The sequence below is a fragment of the Phyllobates terribilis genome, unplaced genomic scaffold, assembly GCF_046119375.1.
Source record: "Phyllobates terribilis strain yellow unplaced genomic scaffold, ASM4611937v1 Scaffold_2__4_contigs__length_985480577, whole genome shotgun sequence".
In the NCBI taxonomy this organism is placed as follows: Eukaryota; Metazoa; Chordata; class Amphibia; order Anura; family Dendrobatidae; genus Phyllobates; species Phyllobates terribilis.
Genome location: NW_027362762.1, coordinates 879,222,920 through 879,248,383, shown reverse-complemented (window position 1 = coordinate 879,248,383; position 25,464 = coordinate 879,222,920). Strand labels below are relative to the sequence as shown.

The window sequence follows — 25,464 nt, the reverse complement described above, 5'->3', positions numbered from 1 at the left end:
AGAAGGTAGAAAGGAGGATTTGTCAGTGATGACACCCCAGTAAGGTGACACTATCTTTTCCTAATTGCATGTCTCTTTACCAGGGGAACATACTTGCGCCCGTACGGTCGCTGACTGCGCACAACCCACATTAGGCTGTCACTCTCGCGGTGTACATCTAAATGTTACTGTTATGGTACATAATGGTGTCCTGTAGCTCACAAATCGACCTCTGTGAAAGGAGCGTTTCTTCTAGAGAGGAGGAGATTGTGACATAATGTTTTTTCTTGGGAAGGGTGGAGTAGTTGAGGGAGTAAATGTATTTGGTGTTCCCAATGTAAAAAAAAAATGCTTATTCTGGTTCCAAAACCACTTGTGTTTCTGTTCTTCATTGCTGCTTGGGTGTGTGGTCGTCCAGTGTAGTTTCCAGTGCAGCAGGTTTTAGTACAAGGCTGCTGCTTCTCCGACTTTCTCCCCTGTATCTCTGCTAGCTGTCGCTAATATCAGAGGGCTGAGGGCCAATGGAGGCGACCGCTTCTCCAGATTAAGGCCAATGTTCCATCGTAGTGTAAATGCTAAACTTTTTTACCGCTGCGGTTTTTGTGCAAAAAATCTTTTGCTTTTAACATTCCAAGCAAAGTGGATGTGACGTCATGAAAAACTTCCCACTCGCTGTGCATCTAAAGATGCTGCAGTTTTGGCCTCTATTGGGAACCTGAAAAAAATGTATGTAAAATAAAAAAAAAAGGTGCAGTTGCATTTTTAAGTGCAGAACCAAAGATTTTCTGTGTTTAAAAAAAAATCATAAAAACGCTGCTTCAAATCTGCACCCAAAACTCATCAAGGAAAAGGAAAATTGCAAAAAAATAACAACCTTAGAAGATTGTTATTCCGTATTATGGTGTCGAAAATATGCAGATAAAAAGCAGTAGAACGCCTCCCTCCTCCCCCTCAGTATTTAGACTGTGTGTGAACACGACCTAAAAGGTAGATGAAACTAGCTCTCTGTACAGGACGTGGGAGGATGGCAGCATTGTTGCTTTGACTGTCTGGTTTCGATCCATATACTCCCTGTGCCTAAAGGGAATGTAGCGCCTATATATATTTTTTTATTAATTGGTGCCAAATACTGACATATTTTTTTTGTTTCTAAGGCTAAGTTAAGGCACAGAATCCAAAAAAACAGAATTCTGTCATGGTATCCATCATTTTACTGGATAAAATAGCACAGTAATGCTGCATTATACATCATCTGGAAAAAAATGAGGGGATCTATTACATTGGCTCTTAATGATCCTCCCATTCTGGAGTGAGGAGGCTCGTCTGTTATTTTCTGATTGCGGTTATTTTTTTTATTCTATTTTTCTGTGTACATGGTTATGGATCGGATATCTTGCTGTACATTCAGAGATCTACTTGACAAAAGCCACTTGAAGCATTAACTTTAACATTTGGTACAGACCGGTTCAAGGGTGTAGGTGCAGTCTCGCCCCTAAGTCTGTCTTGGAAGAAGAGGTCCCAGAATATTTTCTCCTCGGTTTACAACAGGCGGCTGAGATGAGGAACGGAAGTGCAGTGGCAGGAGGATGCGTGCATTTATTGTTCTAGCGTATGATGACACTCCAATGCCACCAGGACTTCTGTCCCAGACCAAAGAGTCAGGAACCCCCTCTGATCTTACACGAGTGGCCATGTGTAAAGGAGTGTCCCAGATTTCTCCCTCCACCTCCGCTGCCTTTTGTTAACAGTACACATTATGTTGGTAATAAATGGCTGGAAGAACATGTTATACCACAGCCAAAACTAAATTAAAAAGGGCACTTGTGATTAAAATCCATAATTTACAGAAGCGAGACTTTTTCCATTAGAGCGGGGGCACAGACTGCACATGGACAGCACATTGATGAATGTTAGACAATGTGTTAGTGGGTAGCATTCACTATTTTGGTCCTTTTCAACCTATAATAATTGTGTATGCCAATAGGAACCAAACCTCCTAAGATGATAAATGTAATTGTTAATAACTGTGTTACTAATTAACATAGAATAGTCAATCATTTACATCCCAGTATTTCCTAAGTGGATTTATTAATATTTATAGAGGAGCTCTCCTCTCACCATTTTATTCATGTTGAATTGGACATGTCATAGGGGCATCAGAGCAGAATAAAAAATATATGTATTTTTTAATTTCACCTCTCCTTTCTAAAAATATTAGCATTCAAAGTATTTGGCACCTACTGAGTTAACTTTTTTTAAAGTTCAAGTGGGTGTTATCAGATACTTTTCGCTGGGGTGTGGACTTCTGTCTTCTGTATGATGCTAACCAATCATAAGCAGGCAGCAACTCAGCAGATAAAAAAACCTGCCCCCACCGTAGCTGAGAGCAGATTTCTCCATGTGTGATTTGTAATAATAATTCTCCGACCTCCTGGTCTAACCTCCTGCAGGAGTCAGTGTGGAGGGAGGGGAAGTGCAGCTGAGTTTAGCTGTGTCACATTACAAAACCTATCAGCTCTTCTCTTCTCCTAGCACGGTCAGCTCTGTTATACTACCCCTCCCCCCACACTACCTGTCTGGAGATGTCAGTAGTGCACTTATGTCTGTTGTTCCCCTTGCAGTTGTTAAAATCTGATAACACTGACATTTACTTCCTCATCTCCTCTATAGAAAGTGATGATTTTTTTGTTGATTGCCTACAGCTCTTCATCTTAATATTCTTCTTTTCTTCCTTCCTTTTTTTCTAGAGTCCAAAAAGTGCGGTTCAATGTGGACGTTTTCTGCTTTGAATGGGAGGTCCAAAGATTGCAATGAGGATTTGACTGACTCAGATTAGCCGTTCCATACGGGTCGGGGGAGACGATATCATGTATCAAGGTACATACATGTATATGCAGGTATTTGCATCGTGTTTGCTCTGTTGCATTCTAATGAACAGAATATATGGGGGAAAAAAAAATATGGTTCATAAATATGAAATTTACAGGTGTACAGGAAGAAAATAATTCAGAGCCGTGTTCACACCTTGCTGCATTGGTATGTTGTTTTTTTTTCTTTGTCTCAGTTGCAATTCAGCTGCAGTGTTTTTTCCTGCAATGTCTTGCAAATGGTGTTTTTTTTTTGTCATGTTTGTGGCAAAATAAAAAAATGTTGCAGCCACAAGATGTCAACAAAAGACTTAGAAGTAATTTCAGGCTAGGGTGAGGTAATTTGCAATGTTCTTATGTAAGATGTGCCACCACTTCATAACTTTAGGCTATATAGTTGCATTTCTTAGGGGAGTGACATTACCAGCTGTTTCTTCATTTGAGGATTAGGATCACTTTTACTTTAGAGTTTAGGGAAACGCAGAAAGGGAATGACAGGGTGGGTAAGGACTGACGAGCTGAGCCTGCTTCATACACTGCAGATGTCGGCTGTGTTACATAGCCGACATCTGCCTGTAACTGCAGCTCTGATTGCTTTCATTTAACAACTTAAAGGTCCCCAAACTTTATTACCCTGCAGATTAACTTTATATCTGCAGGTTAATAGCATTGGTAGCATGACAGGTTCCCTACAAATACAGCTGTAAATTTCCGCATTTAAGTTGTCATTTCCAGTGCGTGCGCACTGGTTCCTGCCGCCCCCCGCGGTGTGATCAGGGGAACTGACTATTAACTGTGCCCACCGGGAGCCTGATTAAAGCCCCCATCCTGCAATCCTAGTCCTCCTGTGGAGCTCAGCCGCAGGCGGTGTCACACACAGTCGTGGTTCCCTTATACGGGTGGTCATCTGCCGACTAGTCTTAGAGAATTGATAAAAGTGTAGAAGTCCATTGGACACATGATCGCAACTGTGCTAATCCTATACCTCCAGTGACGTGACTGACAATCGCATGGGGCATACAGGGAAATCGTAACTGTGTGTGCGCAACGCTGTTCTTCTTAGGCAAGACAATCTCGTTTAAAGGAGTTTACCCACAAACGAAAGTTAATTTTAATCACTAGATCTTGGAATAATAATAACGTCCACAATTGGATGGGTTTAAAAAAAAATATTCCTGTGCTGAGATAATCTTATAAATGTGCCCCTGCTGTGTACTGTGTAATGGCTGTGTCTGACCGTACAGGAACATGGTCTGATCATACCACATCTCCTGGGCAGGGGAGGAAGGAAAAGGGTATACAGACATTACAGCAGGGGATCACAGCTGATTCCTTCTGTGAGGTAAAACATTTCCCTGCCTGTTTTTAAACAATGTTTTACTTAAAAAAAATCAGCTGTGATCCCCTGCTGTAGTGTCTGTATACTCTTTTGCTTCCTCCCCTGCCCAGGAGCTGTGGTATGATCAGACTGTGTTCCTGTACGGTCAGACACAGCCATTACACAGTACACAGCAGGGACACATTTATAAGATTATCTCAGCACAGGAACATTTTATTTACACACATCCAATTGTGAAAGTTATTATTATTCTAAGATCTATTGATTAAAATCAACTTTTGTTCGTGGGAAAACCCCTTTAAGGAATTACATGTCCCCCAGAGTTTGCAGCTCTGTACTCCATTTAATCTGACTATTTGTCATCTCAGCGACTTGGATGTTTTTTGTGCTGTGTAATTCTGATGTATGTGGGTTGCCTGCATTCAGACATAGGCATATATGATCCCTGTCCTCCTGTAGTTTTGTTTTTTGTCTCATGGATTAGGCTTGATTCCCTTTTTAGCCACAGCTGAATTTTAATGCATAACAAAGTGTTTTGCTTTTAATGTAAAGTTGCTTGAAATGTCCATGATGAAAGGGGTTATCTATCTGCAGGATAGGTGAAAGCTTACTGATTGGTGGGGGTCTGACTTCTGGGATCCGCACCTATAGGCAGGATGAGGGATAGTAATCCCCAAATTACACTTCTATCCCCGTTACAAAATGGAGCGCAGGTCGGAGGCTGGAAAAAGATGAGTGCAGCGCTTGGCAGCCCCATAGGGAATGAATGTAACGGCGGATGGGCTTGCACGCTGCAGCTTCTGATTGAAGTGGGATCCAGTAGTCTGACCCTCACCATTTATATAACTTTTCATCTATCCTGTGAATGATACTTACTGCTAGGTATCACAATGTTTCCGGTGTATAGTATGATTGATTTTTTTAATTTTTTTTTAATTTAGGATTTCTTTTATAGGCAATAGTGCAATATTGTCGTCCAGCAGTAGGGTTGTCGTTAGTGCCTCGTAACATTTGTTGATATCTTATGGAAACTTTACATTTTTTAACATTTTTTAGCCTTTGAAAGCAATACCAAAGCTTTTATGTGCACACGGTTTATTTTGCCATTTGTTGTTGACCTTAAAATAACATTTATTTTTTTTTTTAATGTGTCACAGAAGATTTGTGAAATCATCTGTAGGTTTTTGGACACCACCTTATTTGATTTGTAAATGTATCAGGATGCTTTCAGAATTGAGGTTTGTGTTTCTGCTCAGTGTCAGTTCTCTCATTAGGAAACAGGGATTTCTTTTAAAGGCAGCATTAGCTTTTTTTTGTTCTGCTTATGTGTAAGGCATAAAGGACTTGTTGGTGAGACCGCAACCTGATACTTGTCACATATTTCTGCAGCTGTGGCTCAGTGGTTAGATGTATTTACATCAGCAGTTATCATTTTTCATTATGCGTTGCTTATATAGCGCTATTGTATTCCGCAGCGCTTTTACAGATATCATCATCACTGTCCCCATTGGGGCTCACAATCTAATTTCCCTATTGGTAGGTCTTTGGAGAGTGGGGGATTTTTCACCAGGTTTTTGCTACCCTGTTTGAGAACAGGATGATATGGGGGCAGAGACCTTGTTTCCAGCGAGGTATCATTTACTGGGTTGCTTGCTGTAGTTTTGATAAAACCCCTGTTTTTGCAGCAGATTTATCAGTTCTCTAAATACTGAGCTCTGTATAACCCCGCTCACACCACTGATTGGCCGCTTTCTGTCTATGCACAGTGTACACAGAAAGCTGCCAATCAGTGGTGGGGGTGGGTTTATAGAGGACTGCATGACAACAGAGTTACTAGTCATGTAGAGATAATCTACAGCTGATAAAACAGTGATTTTATCAAAATTACAGCAAGCAGCCTAGTAAGTGACACATCACTGGAATCGGGGTCTTCCCTTACATTATGCCGCGATCAGATTAGGTAACAAAAAGATTCCTTTAAAAAAAAAAACATACAAAACTACACACATTCTGTTATTGGCACATATTTTGTGGCACGTAAACATGTTTTTAAAAAAGGTGATACCCGAATGCCAAAAAAAATGTGCTGGAAACTAGATGTGGCATAGATATAGCCTTAAAGGGTTTGTCCACTACTTGGACAATCCCTTCTTGAACTAAATGTTTGTATCTGGTAAAATAATAAAGCTTATACTCACTCACCTCCCGCGCTGGTGCCGTTCCAGCAGTGTCGGCACTCGCAGTCCCGGGACTCCCGTGCAGTGGTTATGACACGTGACCCTGGCACCCAATCAGCGCTGACGTCACTGTCCCCGCCTCCTGTCGAATTTAAGAGGAAGTCCGGGATCATCTGCAGCCCGGACTTCCTCTTCATGTTCGATTTGTCCAAAGGCGGGGACAGTGACGCTAGTGCTGATTTGGCGCCTGGCGTCACGTGTCACAACAACCGCACGGGAGTCCCGATACCGCGAGTGCTTAACTTCTCTCACTGCTTCTCATGGAAATGGGAAGATTAGCTCATTGGCATGTGACCACAAATATGCAAATTGCGTATGAGAAATTACAAGACTTATCAAACCAGCAAGAAGAGCTGAATCCTAACATTGTGCACATTATTAAAATAACGTAAAATCAGCCCTTGCCAAAAAAACCCTTTAATGATGCATTGGTTTTGTATGACTAAAAGCCGGGCCCTCAGAATCAAGTCCTCTGGTGTTCTCCAGACAGACACTTAGGATATGCCATCATTTTATTATTTATGGGGGGTTCTGACTTTTTAGACCCCCTATGGATAGGTGTTAATATGGATTATGGGAAAACCCTTATAAAATTTGATCAGCCAAACCATATCATCACTAGCCAAATTGCGGCTTGTTTTGCATTTTATGGAAACAGTCAAACATCCTGTTTCCTTAGTTTATGAAACCATTGTAAGCAGTATGCCACAAGGTAAGGCGCTATTCACATTTTATCCTTCTGCCAGAGGTATAATAAATACACTGCTGACACACGCTGGGTCATATTGACACATCGGGCATCCGCACCTGGAGCTTTCCTGGCTCACACACCAAACCTATAACAATGAAACTAGATGTGAGCAGGCCCAAACCGGAGCTAATCTGCATCTGCTGTAATGGATAACGACACCACTGAGCTTAGCAGACCACTAAGGACTTGTTCACATACAGTACAGACCAAAAGTTTGGACACACCTTTTCATTTAAAGAATTTTCTGTATTTTCATGACTATGAAAATTGTACATTCACACTGAAGCCATCAAAACTATGAATTAACACATGTGGAATTATATACTTAACAAAAAAGTGTGAAACAACTGAAAATATGTCTTATATTCTACGTTCTTCAAAGTAGCCACCTTTTGCTTTGATGACTGCTTTGCACACTCTTGGCATTCTCTTGATGAGCTTCAAGAGGTAGTCACCGGAAATGGTTTTCACTTCACAGGTGTGCCCTGTCAGGTTTAATAAGTGGGATTTCTTGCCTTATAAATGGGGTTGGGACCATCAGTTGTGTTGTGCAGAAGTCTGTTGGATACACAGCTGATAGTCCTACTGAATAGACTGTTAGCTGCTTTTTTTCTTGCCATAATACAAATTCTAAGTAAAGAAAAACGAGTGGCCATCATTACTTTAAGAAATGAAGGTCAGTCAGTGCGAAAAATTGGAAAAACTTTGAAATTGTCCCCAAGTGCAGTTGCAAAAGACATCAAGTGCTGCAAAGAAACTAGCTCACATGAGGACTGCCCCAGGAAAGGAAGACCAAGAGTCACCTCTGCTTCTGAGGATAAGTTTATCCGAGTCACCAGCCTCAGAAATCGCAGGTTAACAGCAGCTCAGATTAGAGACCAGGTCAATGCCACACAGAGTTCTAGCAGCAGACACATCTCTTCAACAACTGTTAAGAGGAGACTTTGTGCAGCAGGCCTTCATGGTAAAATAGCTGCTAGGAAACCACTGCTAAGGACAGGCAACAAGCAGAAGAGGCTTGTTTGGGCTAAAGAACACAAGGAATGGACATTGGTCCAGTGGAAATCTGTGCTTTGGTCTGATGAGTCCAAATTTGAGATCTTTGGTTCCAACCACCGTGTCTTTGTGCGACGCAGAAAAGGTGAACGGATGGACTCTACATCCCTGGTTCCCACCGTGAAGCATGGAGGAGGAGGTGTGATGGTGTGGGGGTGCTTTGCTGGTGACACTGTTAGGGATTTATTCAAAATTGAAGGCATACTGAACCAGCATGGCTACCACAGCATCTTGCAGCGGCATGCTATTCCATCCGGTTTGCGTTTAGTTGGACCATCATTTATTTTTCAACGGGACAATGACCCCAAACACACCTCCAGGCTGTGTAAGGGCTATTTGACCAAGAAGGAGAGTGATGGGGGACTACGCCAGATGACCTGGCCTCCACAGTCACCAGACCTTAACCCAATTGAGATGGTTTGGGGTGAGCTGGACCGCAGAGTGAAGGCAAAAGGGCCAACAAGTGCTAAGCATCTCTGGGAACTCCTTCAAGATTGTTGGAAGACCATTTCCGGTGAACCTAGAATATAAGACATATTTTCAGTTGTTTCACACTTTTTTGTTAAGTATATAATTCCACATGTGTTAATTCATAGTTTTGATGCCTTCAGTGTGAATGTACAATTTTCATAGTCATGAAAATACAGAAAAATCTTTAAATGAGAAGGTGTGTCCAAACGTTTGGTCTGTACTGTGATATATAGTGTTTTTGATTATTTTTTTCCTAGCATAGTTCACAAAGTAAAAATAAAATGTTTGATACAGGAAAAATATATCTTTGTACGTGTTAGTCAGTAGATAGAAAAATATTAAGATGTGAGAGTCCTCAGTGGTTGATACCTTTTTAATGGCTAACTGGAAACATGGTAACAAATTACAAGCTTTCCAGACTACTCAGGCCTCTTCATCAGGCATAGAATAAGGATATGTTCACACATCATAGTTTTTTTTGCGCTTTTTTTTCTGCAGCAAAACCTGATCTCTTCCCAGGAGGTTGTTCGGGATTTTTCTTGCTGTTTTGCTTATTTTTTTGCTGGTTTTTTTTCAGTCTTTGTTTCACTGTCCTTTTGTCTCTAACATGCATGTACATAAATTTCAGTGAAAAATAAAAAGTCTCATTCTGGTTTTGGTACAAAAAATGCTGAAAATCCTGACACCTGCGTTTTTTCACCACCCATTACTTAAAATGGGTGTAAAACGATGAAAGAAGAAGTGACATTTGCAAAAAACCATGCAAAGCACAAAATCCTGAACAAAAAAAAAAAACATGATGTGTGCATGAGATTTCTGGAATCTCATAGACTTTGCTGGTACTTCAAAATGCAGCTGAGAATTTGCATAAAAAAAGCTGAAAAAAACACGATGTGTGAACATAACCTAACGCAACCTGAAGAGTAAAATGTTTGAAAATTCATTCTTTCTTGATTTGTAGTTTTTTTTTTTTTGTATTACAGCAAGTCAATCTTTTTACTGCGGTCTTTTCTCGTTGACATAAACATAGCGAAGCACAAAAAAAGCATAAGAAAATCCATTAAAAAAGAAACAAAACACCATTTTCTTTTTGGTTTTCTGGCCATATTGTTCAAGCAGAAAAAAAAGCTACTTGTGAAGCTATTGTTACTGAATCAGCAGGGTGGCAGTAAGTGGTGTGTCCTGTCCTCCCCCGAGTGGAGGAAGTGTGTCATTAGTGAGTGCGGTAAGCCTAGTATTGCTTGTTTCTTTGTCCTTGAGGGCTGAGTTAAAGCTATTACTTCTGTCCTTTTTTCATTGTTGTGTAACATTCCTATTTGTATTCCTCCTCCTTTCACTGTGAATCCCAATTGCACTTGTGTGTCTGAAAGTTATCAGCTCTCTGAACCCACAAAAGATCAGAATCTGAAAAGAGAGTAGCCATGACTAGTTTAGTGACTCCTAGAGATGAAAAGTGGCTAGTTACTTTAGAAGAATCTGTGCGAATAAATGTATTTCATGTAGGCGGAAATTGTTACATCAGTAGCAACGGATATGGAAATATTATTTGATGCAATGCTCTAGTTATTTTCTCTATAAAACAGGATAGGAATTTTATAAAGCCTGTATTCTGCTGTCTAGACTCATATATGTTCCTCTGTACCCCGGTGGCTCAGATATTGAGCAATAGGCTAACAGACCTTCTATAGCTCAAAGCAACAATCCTGCCCTGCAATCTCTCTGTGAAAATTCAGAAATAAGGTTTGTTTGCCAACGGAGTTAAGATAATTTGCAACAGCTCTTGGCACCGAAATAAATCGTGTACATACTTTGCGTAAGTGTGTTTTTCCTTACTGATCAAAATTTGCTACAAACAAGTATCGGTCATATAACAGAGAACTTTATGTGAGGGCATCCATAAGACAGTGATGGTGTGAGCAATTGGGCGCAAACATCACAAGCAAGTAAGGTTTCATGAGCCCTCGCCACAGTCCTCGCTGGCCAAGAGGGTTCACATCACAATGACATTTTGTAAAAAAACAAACAAAACACAACCTCTTGTAGAGTCATTGGGGCTCATTCCTGTGTCGTTTTGTTTTTCACATGCTAGAAAATTAGTTTCATCAGTGTCATCACAATCATCGTAGTTTCAATGTGGCATTCCGTGAAAAATGGACGGCATATGGATGACATCTGAGCCCTAATTTTTTTCTCCACAGATCCATAGACTTGCAATTCAGATTTTGAGCTGACACTCTGATCAATATCAGACAAGTCTCCACAACTTGGCACGGACACGTCTGTCTGCCCAAAAAAATTTGGCATGTTAACAAGCCCCATGGATTATACTAGATACAAGTGCTATCTGCGAAAACACGGATAGAACTCGTACGCAAAAATGGATGTCTGAATGAGCCTTAATACTGCGATATGGCTGAGTAGATGCTTGCAATTACACAGAGAAATTTTCTGTAATCGTTCATACACATGGCAGGAAAAATCTGACATATGTTTGTAATGGAATCCGCTATTGAAATTCGAGGCTGACCCTATGATTTCTGCCGGCTGATTAGTCCCATTCTGTAAGGCTAATCCACATGGCTACCTGTCAGGGAAGAACCTGCTTCAGTAAGGCACATGCTACTCATTGGAGAAACCGTGTCTGGAAACCTTGGTAAAATTGTGTGACTGTTTTGACTGTGCAGCTCTTGATGGAAATGTATCCCAAGAGCTCGTTCACACCCTACGTTTTTCCATGCGTTTTTTAGGATAAACAAAGCGACGCTTTCCAATGCCAGCTGAGGGAATGACATTTCTGAAATCTTATGCACATGTTGCTTATTTTTTCTCTGCGTATTTGACCCATCTGGTATCCGCAGCGTGTCAATTCTTTTAAAGTTTTTCACCCATTCAAATGAATGGGGGGGGGGGGGGGACATAAGTAAAAATACATACAAAATGCCCGTTTTTCCTGACAACTTTCTAGTGAAAAATCTGCCCCAAATACTAATTGTTTGCACATATCCTGAGGCTATGTTCACACGCTTGTTTTTTTTCTTCTCCTGACTGAATTTGAGAACTGCAGCAGATCAATTCTGTCAGGTTTTTTTTTAGAAAGCAATGAGAGAGTGCAAAAACTGTGCAGAAAAAAACCCTGCAGCAAACATGTTTTGTAGTGTTTTTTTATGCATATTTGGTGAATATAATTATTCTAAAACGTGCTGTACACAAAGCACAAATGCAATATGCAGGCCAAAAAAAAATCTGCAAAAATGCAGCATTTTTAGAATACAGGTTTTGGCTGCAGAAAAACACGCTGCATGTGATCGTAGCCTGACGGTGCACATAGCTGAGAAGCCAATTCAGTGACATTTTATCTACTATCTCAAAATGCATTTTTGTTTTGCTGAGTAAATTGTCTGTCTCCTTTCTGTATTTACATTGATACCAAATGCCGCCCATTTGTTCAAGGTGTTTCTATTATCAGGCGATTGCAAAATGTCTCCGCAGCTTGTGGTATATTCACACCATGCTGCGGATTACTGCAAAACTGCAGCTTTCTTTTTTTCTTTTCTAATCTCCTAAATACTCATGGCTGTCTGATTTTCTCCACTTTTGTGCCGCTGTGATGCCAGCGCTTAAAGTGGGTTGTAGCCCAGAACCTAAAGGACTCGGCCCTGCGGGAGGGCTGCTCTGTTGTACTGCTAAGGTTTTTCCTTGATGGTACTGTGTTAGGCTTCATTCAAACATGTTTTTTTTTGGCGTATGTGAAAAACTGGTTTCCATCTGTATGTTGGATCAGATATGTCAGTGTTTGCCTTCAGAATGTCACCAGTTTTTCTTGTATGCCAAAAAAATTAGATTTTCTAGCTTCTACCAAAACAGTTTGTGATAAGCAAACAGCACCCTAATAAAAATAGCATGACATTAGTGTGCTGTTCAAGTTTTTCTTGTGATTTTTGATCTGAGATTTGGCTCTGAAATGGACATGGTTCCCCAAAAAAATGGACACTCTACAAGAAAAATGCAGGCATGTGAAAATCCCCAGAGAGCATAATGGTTATGGTACATTTTCTGTCTTTTGATTTTCATTAAAAAATGGATGTCTGAATGAGGCCTTATGGTGGTGGTGGGGACATTCACCAAGCTTAAGAGTAGGGATCTGTTTTAAAGAGTAAGTGGGCTCATACAGTTTGGTCAAAATGTGGTCCGAGTATCTCCTGTTAAAGAGGTAGTCCACTACTTTTACGGTTATCAATGTCTGATCGGTCGGGGTCCGACACCCATCAGCCCCGCCGATCAGCTGTTATCGGTGAAGGCACCCGTCAGCTGGCAACACTCGCTTGCAGAGCTGGTCGTCTACTTGTAGTGGCCGTGGCTTAGTACTACACATCTGCCTCCTATTCTAATCAATAGGAGGCGGATGTGCAGTACCCTGCGGTGTGCAGTTCCCTGCGGTGGCCACTACAGGTACTTCCAGCCACCCGCGGCCGCCGCCACCACCGATAACAACTGATTGGCAGGGGTGCTGGGTGTCGGACCCCAGCCGATCAGACACTGATGACCTATCCTAAGGATAGGCCATCAATGTAAAAGTAGTGGACAACCTCTTTAATCTCTGAAAAATTATGCTCCGTGGGCAATAGATCACTCTAGATCAGTGTTCCCCAAACTCCAGTCATCCAGGTTCCCAACAGATCATGCTTTCAGGATTTCCTTAGTAATTGCACAAGTGATGGAAGTATTATTAGGTCATCAGGAATGACCACAGGTTCTATCATCTGGGCAATACTAAGGAAATCCTGAAAATATGACGTGTTGGTGGGCCGTGAGGACTGGAGTTTGGGAAACCTTGATCTAGATCGTTAGATTTGTGATCAATGACCCTTTTATTTGCTTTACTGGTTACTGGTGTTGTTCGGAACCCTAACCAGTTCCAAAAGGTCATCAGTTTGATGGAGGCGATGGTAAACCCTGCATTCCTGCTGGTTAGCTAACTGCTGCTGCTGAATTTAATGACTGGTCTATGGCCTCATAATGATGATATATACTACAGATATAGAAGTCCTGGACAACCCCTTTAACAACTGAGCCATTGTGGATTACAAGTGCACTCATGGTTTACCTCTGCTAAAATGTATCACCACCTTCAAGAGAACAAATGTTCAGGTTGTTTTACCTAGAGAGATTCTGGAAGAGCTCTCACAGCTGAGCGGCCAGATCAGTGCCATTATACCTACAACCTCCAGTGAATGTAGGCAGTCCAGCTCTGTGGGTTTGTCCCATCAGCCTAAAGGCCTATATGTCATCTATCAATCGTATGTAAATGCAGTATGTCTCTGCGTGCTACCATCTGAGATTCAACACAGCAACCGTAACCTAGAATCATGGTATTCAGTACATTTTGTTACCAGTCAATGAGCGGAGATACATTTTTTTGACCGCCTTTTTAAACTTTTTTTTTTTTTGCAAATAACTCTTGGGATTTTGTTGCAGTCCGGCAAGCTGTGATTATTAGTTTCTGATTCTGCCGAGGATATAATTGTATGGTTATCAATGTAGTTGGTGCATTGTCAGTTATTCTAAAGCCTTACCCATCTTGGCATGATGGCGGTACCACAGGCACTGGAGACAGCATTAGGTAATGTCAATGTACTTATGTTATGCTGATTCTTAGCTATCATTTTATGGATATTTAATTTTCATAGCCTGTATGAGCTTGTTATATATGTAGTATAAAACAGTATTAAAGTAGACAACAGATTATGCATATACACACACACATTTATGCTGATTTGGAGAGTGTAACCTTTCAAAATTTATGGTTGCCTAAAAAAACAAAAAAAAACCCACTGTATAGATTATTGCGGAATAGATTGTCTATGTATATTTGTGTATTTTTTTTTTAAAAGAAAAATGATCCCAAGAAAGAATCACAGCAAAAATGTGGGTGCAAGTTTCTGAGCCCCAAACATGCGTTCTCCAGCAGTACAGTACTAAACTAAGCTCTCCAAATGACCAAGGTGCAAAAAGAGTGGTCACCTGTATTATTGAGCCACATTTTGGCTTAAACAGTGAGTCTCGCTGAAGCCTGAGTACCTCGTTGTTGGAGTGCTGGCTATTTTACTACCGTATGAATAATTTTGAGTATCATCTCACTGTGATTTATTATAGAAAATATTGTACTAAATATTTTAATTTGATAGAAAAGTGGATCATTTTTTTTCTTATAGTAAAATCTTCTTTACATGGTACATAGGTGATAAAATGCACAATCATACTGTAGTATGTAAAAATATATTAAAGGGACCCCATACTGTGGCACTGAAAAGTGCCCAAACGTCTGACGGGTCCATTTTCTCCGCTCAGTCTGGCCTTCTTGGATGTCAGATGGCCGTCACAGTGGTAACCCTGCCGCCAACGCAGAGGAAGGACAGAGGAGGCATGGGTCAGACGTACCGCTGTGCTCCTCGTGACTCTATGGCGGCCATCCAGGTTTCAGCAGAGGGGGCAACAGGTAGGTTGACTATTCATGTCAAATGTAGTCACTTTTCTGTGCCAATAAATGAGTTTTTAGTCACCTAATTCAGATATGGGCAAAATATTGGAGACCTAAAGGCCGTGTTCACCCGTAGCGTAAATGTGTTTCTCTTCCGCTTTCCTCCCGGTAGCCAGGCTTTCAGTGCGGCAGCAGCACAACTGAAGAACACTAGATTAACCCCATATCTGCACGCTGATAGCGTTTTTTGACACCACAGGTTCTCTTTAAAGACGCTGTAGAACTGTGCGTTTTTGTGGTACGTTTTTTGTTTCTCAATAAGCTTCTATGGGGAGCATTATTATTAGTATTTATTATTATAGCGCCATTTTTCCATGGTGCTTTACATGTGAAAAAGGGATATACATGGCACAAACAATTACAATAATCTTGAACAATACAAGTCGGCGACTGGTACAGGAGGAGCGAGGACCCTGCCCACGAGGGCTCACAGTCTACAAGAAAAACATAAATATGGGCACTGAAAAAAAGCCCAACAACCAGAGTATATTTAACCATAAATCTTTATTATCGTATAAAAAAAAATTAAATTGAAAATTAAAACACAATGCTGCTGGTTAATGTGGAGCTCAACACTCAGTATTTCATTATTAGCCATAATTACCACTTTATGAATTATGCAATAGTGGTTTTAGCAGTTACTATAGAATTGTACCAGTGATTTATGTCTATAAAGATTTAATACATTTAAACCACACATTTTCATATATTTATGCATGGAAAAGCTCACAGCCAATTGTAAAGTGGCAAGTGCAATCCATCATAGCCATAATTATAACTATAATCAAACAGAATAATACATGATTAATCGGTATCCTTATGTTATAAAATGGCCAGTGCAGTCAATCATAGCAATCCATAGTAATCAAACATTATAATGCATAACCAATGTCCTTAAATGTAGCAGATATATGTTATATATATGACTCTGATTACAGAGCTATAGTAGGGTATAAGGTGGCAAGTGCCATGAATACTGTGATGGATGCTGCAAAATGGGTTGTAATTCAAAATAAGTTGCCTTTGCATGTATAAGCAGTGGTTGTAGTGAAGTCCCCATTATTACGGCCACGGCCCCACTATCAGTATTTGGTCAGTATTTTTAATAAGGAGTGGGAGCCAAAACCAGGTGAGGAACAAAAAAAAAAGTATCTGAAATGCTGCTCCAAATGTGCATGGGAAATCATAACAAAACCAGCAGCAAACACATGATATTCACAGACGATTGTAATTGCTAATTTTGGTGTGGACACCTTCAGAAAACATGCCGAAAAAATGCCGCTTTTAGGTTACTTGTGAAAACGGCCTAATAATTACCCAAGCCATTTCAAGAGCCACTTTGATTTTTTTCAGCAGCCTGGTGATAGAAAATGCCGGTCATTCAGTCTGAACGATCCGTCACAATCATTGCCGTGTGTAATTATGTTCAGCTATCAAATATCATCGATTTCATCTTTTTATTAATATTTTATTAAGTCATTGTTTGTCATCAGCACCTCTCATAATGTAAATAATACGATGTGAAAATACTGAAACTATTTTGGAGGAGGGGGGAAACTACTGATCGCCTGAATGATCAAAAGTATGAAAACCCTTAAAATTATATAAAACCTATAAATACAAGTAAACAAGCACCTGCTACTTTATCAGATTGCTTATTTTTTGTTTTTATTTATTAGTCAGTGTAGAAGGACCCTTAGGCTGGATTCACACAGGGCATATTTGGTGCAGTTTTTATGTGAGGTTTTCTAAAACTGAAATTTTTGCATATTTTTGGCACCTAATTTTTTTTTTCAAAAGTGCTACAAATCAGTAGTTAAGCCTGTGGATTTCGGCTCCCTGTAGAATTGAGTGGATAAAATTCGCATAAAAGAAAACTAGCATTTCCTTAACAGAAATTGACGTGCTGGCAAAAAAAAAGCAACCAAAGACAATTTCCCTGGTGATACTGCATAAAAAAAAAGCAAAAAAAGATATTACGTGGATGATATTGAAGGTAACTTGTCAGCCAAGTCTGTGGACAGCATCGGATAGAAAAGGAGAAGCTGAGAATGATTTATAGGTTTGTGGGAGAAATTTTACTATTGTATTTTATTCGTTAAAAACACCGGTGTCTGTATCCATATGGGTCCAGTGGGTAGTCCTACTAGTGATTGACAGCTATCTATGCATGTGCAGTCATACAGGGAAGACTCAGTCACTAGTAGCACCGCCCACTGGACTCTCTATGAACATCAGGGATTTTAAGCAGTAAAATGTAAGTTTTATGTAAACCTTACTAACAAAAATGTACATTAATCTGATCAGCTCTTCCTGCTTTATACCATCCTGCCTGCAGATCACATACCATTTTCAACATGACAGGTTCCCTTTTAAGTTAACCCTTATCCACTTTGCTGCTACTGTAACATACAGCGGATTTTACGCTCTGAAAATCTTCACCAAATGCGCAATGCGTGAAACCATTGGGAGACATCTTCCATTTGATTTCTGGGAGTTGCTCTGTCCTGACCTTTAATATTCTGATTGAATTGTAAAGATTATTCCATTTTTTCAAGTCATAGCATATTGGTGGAGGTCCCCCGTGATCAGTAAGGAATGGAGATACTAAGGTTTTCGTTATTTCTACATAAGCCTGTAAGTTGTAATATTCATAACGGCGGTAGTACAGGGATTGTCAGCTGCTGCAGAATTACATACTCTGATCCGTTCAGCCTATAGCTGATACCTTGCAGAATGGACGGTTCATGCAGGTCAGCTCCGGTCTAGCAGAACCTCCCTGACGTGGAGCTCATATTTGTAGAAGAATGGTAGGATGAATCACCAAGCGACTGAGGACTTCTCAGAACAACAGATAATTCTGTGTATAATAAGGGATGTCAAACTCAAACATAGAGGGCCAAAATGAAAAAAACTTGGACAAAGTCACGGGTCAACCAGTATACAGTATAATGGGCCCCACATAGCTTTCCATACAGAATAATGAGCCCCACATAGTCATCCATACAGAATAATGGGCCTCACATAGTCCTCCATACAGAATAATGGGCCTCACATAGTCCTCCATACAGAATAATGGCCTCACATAGTCCTCCACATAGAATAATGAGCCCCACATACTCCTCCATACAGTATAATGGGCCCCACATACTCCTCCATACAGTATAATGGGCCCTACATAGTCCTCCACACAGTATAATGGGCCCCACATACTCCTCCATACAGTATAATGGGCCCTACATAGTCCTCCATACAGAATAATGGCCCCACATAGTCCTCCATACAGAATAATGGCCCCACATAGTCCTCCATACAGAATAATGAGCCCCACATAGTCCCCCATACAGTATAATGGGCCCCCACATACTCCTCCATACAGTATAATGGGCCCCCACATAGTCCTCCATACAGAATAATGGCCCCACATAGGAGTGGTGGTTCTGGCGTCGCAGGCCAAATATAATCACCCTGTGGGCCACAGTTTGATGTGTATGGTAAAGATGATGTCACAGAACTGCAACGTCCAGGGCACAGCTGGATTGTGGGCACTTTAATAAACCAGTCCCATAATTGGTATACACCACAAACCCACCCAGAGGTCTCTGACTGCCTGCGGCTTATTTCTGTCTCCCCATTGAGAACACGTTCACATGTAGCCATTAGAGCGTGCATGTGTATGGGGAGGTCGGAGGAGAATATATGTCGTCCAGACAAGCTTTAGACTGACATACATCTTTTACATTTCTCAGCCACCTGAACCCGCTTTTGGCAGTAGCTTTACATCAAGAGGTGGGTGCTGGTTGTGGCCTGTCTGACAACCCCCCATAGTGACGCTAGATCTTTCTGATCATCTTTCCCCCCATGTTCTCCTCTACTAATTCTCCAGCAGTGTTATGTGCTGAGCACCGCCATAGTCAAGTCTATTGGGCTTCGGTTGTCAAAACTTGTCTAAAACCAACACTGACTTTGTTGCCCATAGCAACCAATCACATCTCAGAATTAATTTCTTAAACCGCTCTGGTAAAATAAAAGGTGTGCTGTGATTGGTTGTTATGGGACAACAAAGGCAGTTTGGATATTTCTGCTCAGTCCTTTTCTCTCGCTTCTAAGGCGGCAGATGGTTTTGTAAACTGCTGACTGGAGGGTATGATGTTTCCTATGCTCTTATCTTTATATCCATCACTGTCAGCCAAAAATGTTGTTCTTCTCTTTCATATTGGGGTAAATATATCAAAACTAGTGCAAGAAAGACTCAGTTACCCATAACAACCAATCAGGATTTAGTTTTTATTCTTCAAAGAGGCTCCTAAAGATGAGAGATGCAATCTGATTGGTTGCTATAGGCAACTGCTTTACGTTTCCCTTTTTATTCTCCCTATAGTTCTCCTGCATTGATTTGAGATTAGATTTCACCCAAATGTCTGGTTTCTTGTGGTATTATTTTTCGCTCCAGCCAAAGCAGATAAAGCTGAGATCTGTCCGATCGCAGTATTGCAATATATAGCAAAAATGACCAAACTCTGGCGGCCCTCGCGGACCCAGGCGCTGGCGGTCCTCGCGGACCCAGGCGCTGGCGGCACTCGCGGACCCAGGCGCTGGCGGCCCTCGCGGACCCAGGCTCTGGCGGCTCTCGCGGACCCAGGCGCTGGCGGCTCTCGCGGACCCAGGCGCTGGCGGCTCTCGCGGACCCAGGTTCTGGCGGCCCTCGCGGACCCAGGCGCTGGCGGCCCTCGCGGACCCAGGCGCTGGCGGCCCTCGCGGACCCAGGCGCTGGCGAGCCCTCGCGGACCCAGGCGCTGGCGGCCCTCGCGGACCCAGGCGCTGGCGGCCCTCGCGGACCCAGGCGCTGGCGGCCCTCGCGGACCCAGGCGCTGGCGAGCCCTCGCGGACCCAGGCGCTGGCGGCCCTCGCGGACCTAGGCGCTGGCGAGCCCTCGCGGACCCAGGCGCTGGCGGCCCTCGCGGACCCAGGCGCTGGCGGCCCTCGCGGACCCAGGCGCTGGCGGCCCTCGCGGACCCGATTTTTCATGTACTTGTTTAAATCCGGACGTGTGAATGCTTCCTTACTCCGCTCTGTTGATAAAAAGGCTGCAATTGATAGCGAGTAAGGAAACCTGCGCTATTTTTTAATTACATTTAGGTTTTTTTTCTTTAGTGCAGATGATATACATACAGGTTACGTGCAGCGATCTTCTTCAGTGCTCACCTTGTGCCGTATCTGCTGGACATGTACAGTATGTGTGGTGTATCTTACATCTCCGTACATCCGGACTCTGCCGCTGTGTGAGGAGCCGCACATACTGCCTGCTCTATCTTTGCTCACTCAGGCGTTGTAAGTGCAGGAGAATCTCAGAAAGGTCATTGTATAGAATAAAAGAGTAACAGAAAAAAAAAGCACCTTCACCAAACTTCAATTACAGCACAGTCCGATACTTAGCGGAAAACCACTAGAAGGAAAACAAAGCTGTTCTTTGGTAGATATTAACTCCTTGAGGACCCAGACAATTTTGATTTAAAGAGAACCTGTCCCCACATCAAAAGAAACCATTTTTTACCCTTATTTTAACCCCACTGCTCTCCTCAGTGTGTCGATTTTATACCGTTCCGTAGATCTGGGCCTTTTATTTCTTTGAAGGTAAGTTATATGGTCTTTACTAAGGGGACAGTGCTCATAAAGTAATAATGCAGAGCAGCCTGAAAGGTAATGACCATAACGTTAGCACTAGATGTGAAGGGCCATATTTCTATGATAGTATGGTGAATTTTATTTTTAAAAGAACACAGGAGAGCGGGGGAATACAATGAGAACAGACAGTGCATAACTTTGATCTGATCATAGGTCCTCTTTAAAGGCGAGACACAATAAAAGACTGATTGGGAGGCCTTTTTAGCAGCACTTTTCCTGGTGTCTTTTCACCACTTTTTTTGCCAGATGTGCCAAATCATTATTCATTTTACTAAGGCAAATGCTCCAGAACGTGTTGCACGAAACTTGTGTGTGTGCTAGATACTTTATTCGCAAATTTATGGTATTGTAGCTATTTATTTTGGAGGCACAATATGTACTGTCTGTGCAGGCTTTACAGCAGCTGGAATGAATGAAAAGTGAGCTGGCACGTCTGCTGCGATTGACATGCTGTAGCTAGCAATGTGCCCATAAGGCCGTATTCATACGTTTATTTAATAGAACTATTATGTTGGGAAAATGTACTACAGTAGGATGTCTCCTGTTTTGTTTTCTTAATTACGTGGACCTTCCTTCTGCAAGAAATTAAAAAAAAACAAAACACATTTCTGTGTGCTTAATGGCATTGGTGTTTTAGTCTTGAGGTGCATTTAGATCAGCTGAGAATAAGTGATCGAAAAGCTCGTATAAACATGGTGATCAGTGAATAAAATCACTGTTATTGGCCATGGTTCACACGCTGTAACAGGAGATGGAGAGTTGCCGATGTGATGCTGAGTAGGAGACAGAGCGATTGTATTAAAAGTGCTCTGTTCCCATCAGTGGCCTGTGAAATAGAGCGGTATCTTACATCATTTACCCTAATGCTAAAAAATATAATGGTGTATTAGAGTAAATTCACACTTTTTTTTTCCCTGACACCAAAAACCAGACTGGTAGAATACATGTGTTTTTGTTGCATTTTTTGCAGTGTTTTTACTTGCAGTTTTCATTACTTGAATGCTGCAAAAATGCTGAAAAATTGACATTCAAGATCCCACCAGTGCTCAAAATACGTGCCGAAAGAAAACCACAACATGTGCATGAGAGTTCACAGATTTCATTGATTATGCTGATAATGTAAAACGCTACACCAAATACTGTGGATAAAATATATGGCTAAAGCAATGCAAAAATGCCACGTGTGAACGTACCCTTACAGCTTGTTATGACCTCGCCATGTGGCACGTCTTGCCTTTGTTGCCTGCTGCGTCCATCCAATGGTGTCACCGACACTGGCTGGCAGCACCGTACAGAGGACGTCTCAGAGTACGGCTCTTCAATGGGCAATCATTAGCTTAAAAGTCATATCAGTGTTGATGGCCATAAGTACTGCAGGCCCATTTTGCTATTTTGGAGAGGATTTTCTGGATCGGTCATCAGTATCTTAGTCCTGGACAACCTTTTTAATTGCAGAGAAATGAGTTGTAGCTTAAAACCAACCTTTTCTGTGTTCCGTGCCAGAGAATCTCCCTTCAGAAAAACATTTAGGGTACGTTCACACGGGACCTTTCAAAGCAGAAAATTTGCAAGGGCAAGAAACTTTTTTTTCTCTTTGTGGAAGCATAGCACCGTTTCTGCACGATTCATCCCCCGATTACTTTGCGCTGGTTGATTTCTCCGTGTCATGTTAATGAGTTTTCATTGATAAAACATATGATAAAATTCTACGAGAAAATATTTAATGTTTTGAGGATTAGGAGAATTGAACACTCATTGGAAGAAAGATTAAACATCAAATTTCCGACAGTTCAGCGCAGACAGCGCTGGTTTACTTTGCGAGAACCACGATATTCTGATCCCAGCTCAGCAGTTCTGTAGAGCTTTATAGGAGATGTGAGGAGGACAATGTGCAGGAAATGTGCCTTCTCCATCGCTGACTGATTCAATTCACTCAAAAGAAAACTATAGTGATTGCTGTGGGAAACACCCTGAGGCTTCCCTTGTCACCCTTGTACTGCTATTCTGATTATAGATGTTTTTTAGCCTCTGTTTTGTGCTAGAAGCTGGGTGAAGTGGAGAAGAAAAACAAGAGAGAGCGGTTTGCCAAAGTGGCTCCTTTGTGATAAGGTCTAAGGGGTAACGTTTCTCCTTGTGGAGAGTGACATACCGGCCCTGGCATGCCAATGTAAGGAGACTTATTCGCCATGCAATGCTCCTCTGGGAAATGAAATATGCATATTGCTTCTTCAGAGAGGAAGCGGACTTGAACTCTATAGCGCCACCTGTGGGAAGCAGCGATCCTGCAAGTCAATATCGACCCTTTAACAAGCATTGCATTATGACTTGAGATAAAAGCCAAATCAGAGTCTCAATTTGCAGACACGGTGTTTCGGGGTATTGCCCCTCATCAGTGCTAAGTAAGATATCTGATTTGGTGAGAGGCTGTAGACCGAGGTCTAAGGAGTAACTTTTCTCCTTCTGGAGAGTGACATACCGGCCCTGGCATGCCAATGTAAGGAGGCGTATTCGCCGTGCAAATTTAGATTCTGATTTGGCTTTTATCCCAAGTGATATTGCAAGGCTCGTTAAAGGGTCGACAGTGACATGTAGGATTGCTGCTTCCAATAGGTGGTGCTATAGAGTTCTAGTTCTAGTCCTCTTTCTCTCAAGAGGCAATCTGCATATCCTTTGTGATACACAGATGTAACAAACTCTAGAATGATACTTACCATCTTGCATGCCATTGAAAATGCCACTTAGTTTCCCATATCAATAGAGAAAACCTTTTAACGTTTGCTCCATGTGTATGGCCTGTTCTCACATGACTCGCATAATGGAGAGGACCTCTATGTGCAGCGCGTATGACTAGTGTGGAGTAAAAATATCACTCGGAGACCTTCTCCGCTTGCACCTGTCCTCTCAGTTTATGCAGTGACTGGGCACCATCTTGCTGCCTCCTGGCCGAGTCATGGGCAGGTCAACCGTGCGGCAGAGAGTAACTGCTTATGACCACAGCCATTATATCTATTGTAAATATGAACCTCGTGGTCACCGACTCAGCAAGTCATGGACATTTGGGGAGAAAGGTTTGTGCCAAACTTACAAAAGGGAAGATGTGAGTGAAACTACACACTGCAACTCGGGGCAAGGTATTTCAGGTGACAGAAACTGGCCTTTGCTAACACTCCTTTTTACGTGTGTGTCCCGTGTCACTGAGCATGTTACAGCTGAATACTTGTCAGACTAGCTGCAGCAGGTTATTCTGTGTGACCAGGTTAGATCTATGAGGTTATAGAAAACCTACAGCTCACAATTCTGCTTTGCATCATGCAGTATATTCTATGTGGATGCACAGTTAAATACATCCACTTTCCTCCCAGTAAATTCATATACAGAGATGTAAAGGTGGTGGGCATTACAGTAATGTTTAGTTATGCTTATGTCATATGTAAGCAATGATCCACCACGATCTTGTGATGTCATCTCTGCATAGACTATTCTAAAAAAATTAAATGTATTCTTTTATTTTGTAGAATGTTTGGCTGGTGCTTTCTTATACTGAGGTCTCATTCAGACGTCTTTGTTTTTCTCGAACTTGAAAAAAACCACATGGCTTTTTGTCAGTGTTTGGCCAATTTGTTTGCTTTTACTATCAGTGGGAAAAAAAATTTGCAATGCAAAGCTTCTCCCACCCGTTAGAAGGTTATAATCATAGATTTCACATGCTGTCAATGATTTTCATGGACCTGCAGATGTATATTGGTGATTTTGATTCTTGACTCTTCATCAAAATTGGACATGTCTCCATGACACACGAGACTATAGATAGACTATAACGGGTACTTGTTCTGTCCATGGAAAACAAAATAAGCAAACTGTAGGTGATGAATGATAGCATTAAATGGGTTGTCCACTACTTGGACAACCCCTCCTGAATCCCTGTCTCTCCCCCCCCAGTAAAATAATAACACTTGTACTCGCTTCTGGTGCCATTCCAGTAGTGGCGGCACTGGCTCTCTCGGGAATCTCGTGACATAATGTCACACGATCCCTGTGGCCAATCAGCCCTGGCCCTGGCTTCACTCTCCCCTCCTTCGGACAAATCAAGACATCTGGAGGAAGTGATAGAGCAGCCATACCTCTCACTTCCTCCAGATGACACTTAAGTCTGTAAGATTGGAGAGTGAAGACAGTGCTGGTTGGCCGCAGTGATCCCGTGACATTAAGCAACGTGAGAGCCAGTGCTGACACCACTGGAAGAGCATCGGAGGGAAGTATAAGTGTTGTTATTTTACTGGTGGGAGGGGGACGTGAGGATTCAGACGGGGTTGTCTGAGTAGGGGACAACCCCTTTGATGATCGAGTCATACCCATACAGTTTGCATCAGCATCAGGCTGTGTCAAAGGGCCTTTAATGAACTCCGATTGCCAATCAGCGCTCTGTATGCTCATGTAAATCTTCCCCACAAGTCACCCTGCCTCTATTAATTTTTCACAAGTTCTGAGCCCCTCTTACACATTAGGCTAATGTCAGCCAAACCTGACAATATCAACGGGTT

The 25,464-nt window shown here is 41.8% G+C and overlaps 1 protein-coding gene across 6 annotated transcripts in view; it reads left to right on the top strand.

The window, feature by feature from the left end:
• Window positions 1-25,464, top strand: part of ST3GAL6 (ST3 beta-galactoside alpha-2,3-sialyltransferase 6) — a 168,946-nt gene that overhangs the window by 53,126 nt on the left and 90,356 nt on the right. For 4 of the 6 annotated variants that reach the window (XM_073668151.1, XM_073668141.1, XM_073668148.1 and 1 more), the window contains exon 2: window positions 2,727-2,856. In XM_073668151.1, the coding sequence (XP_073524252.1) occupies window positions 2,847-2,856 (10 nt within the window). In that variant the 5' untranslated portion in view covers window positions 2,727-2,846. Of the gene's footprint in view, window positions 1-2,726; window positions 2,877-25,464 lie in introns of all 6 variants that reach the window. The other 2 variants (XM_073668152.1, XM_073668149.1) reach the window with 1 other exon arrangement.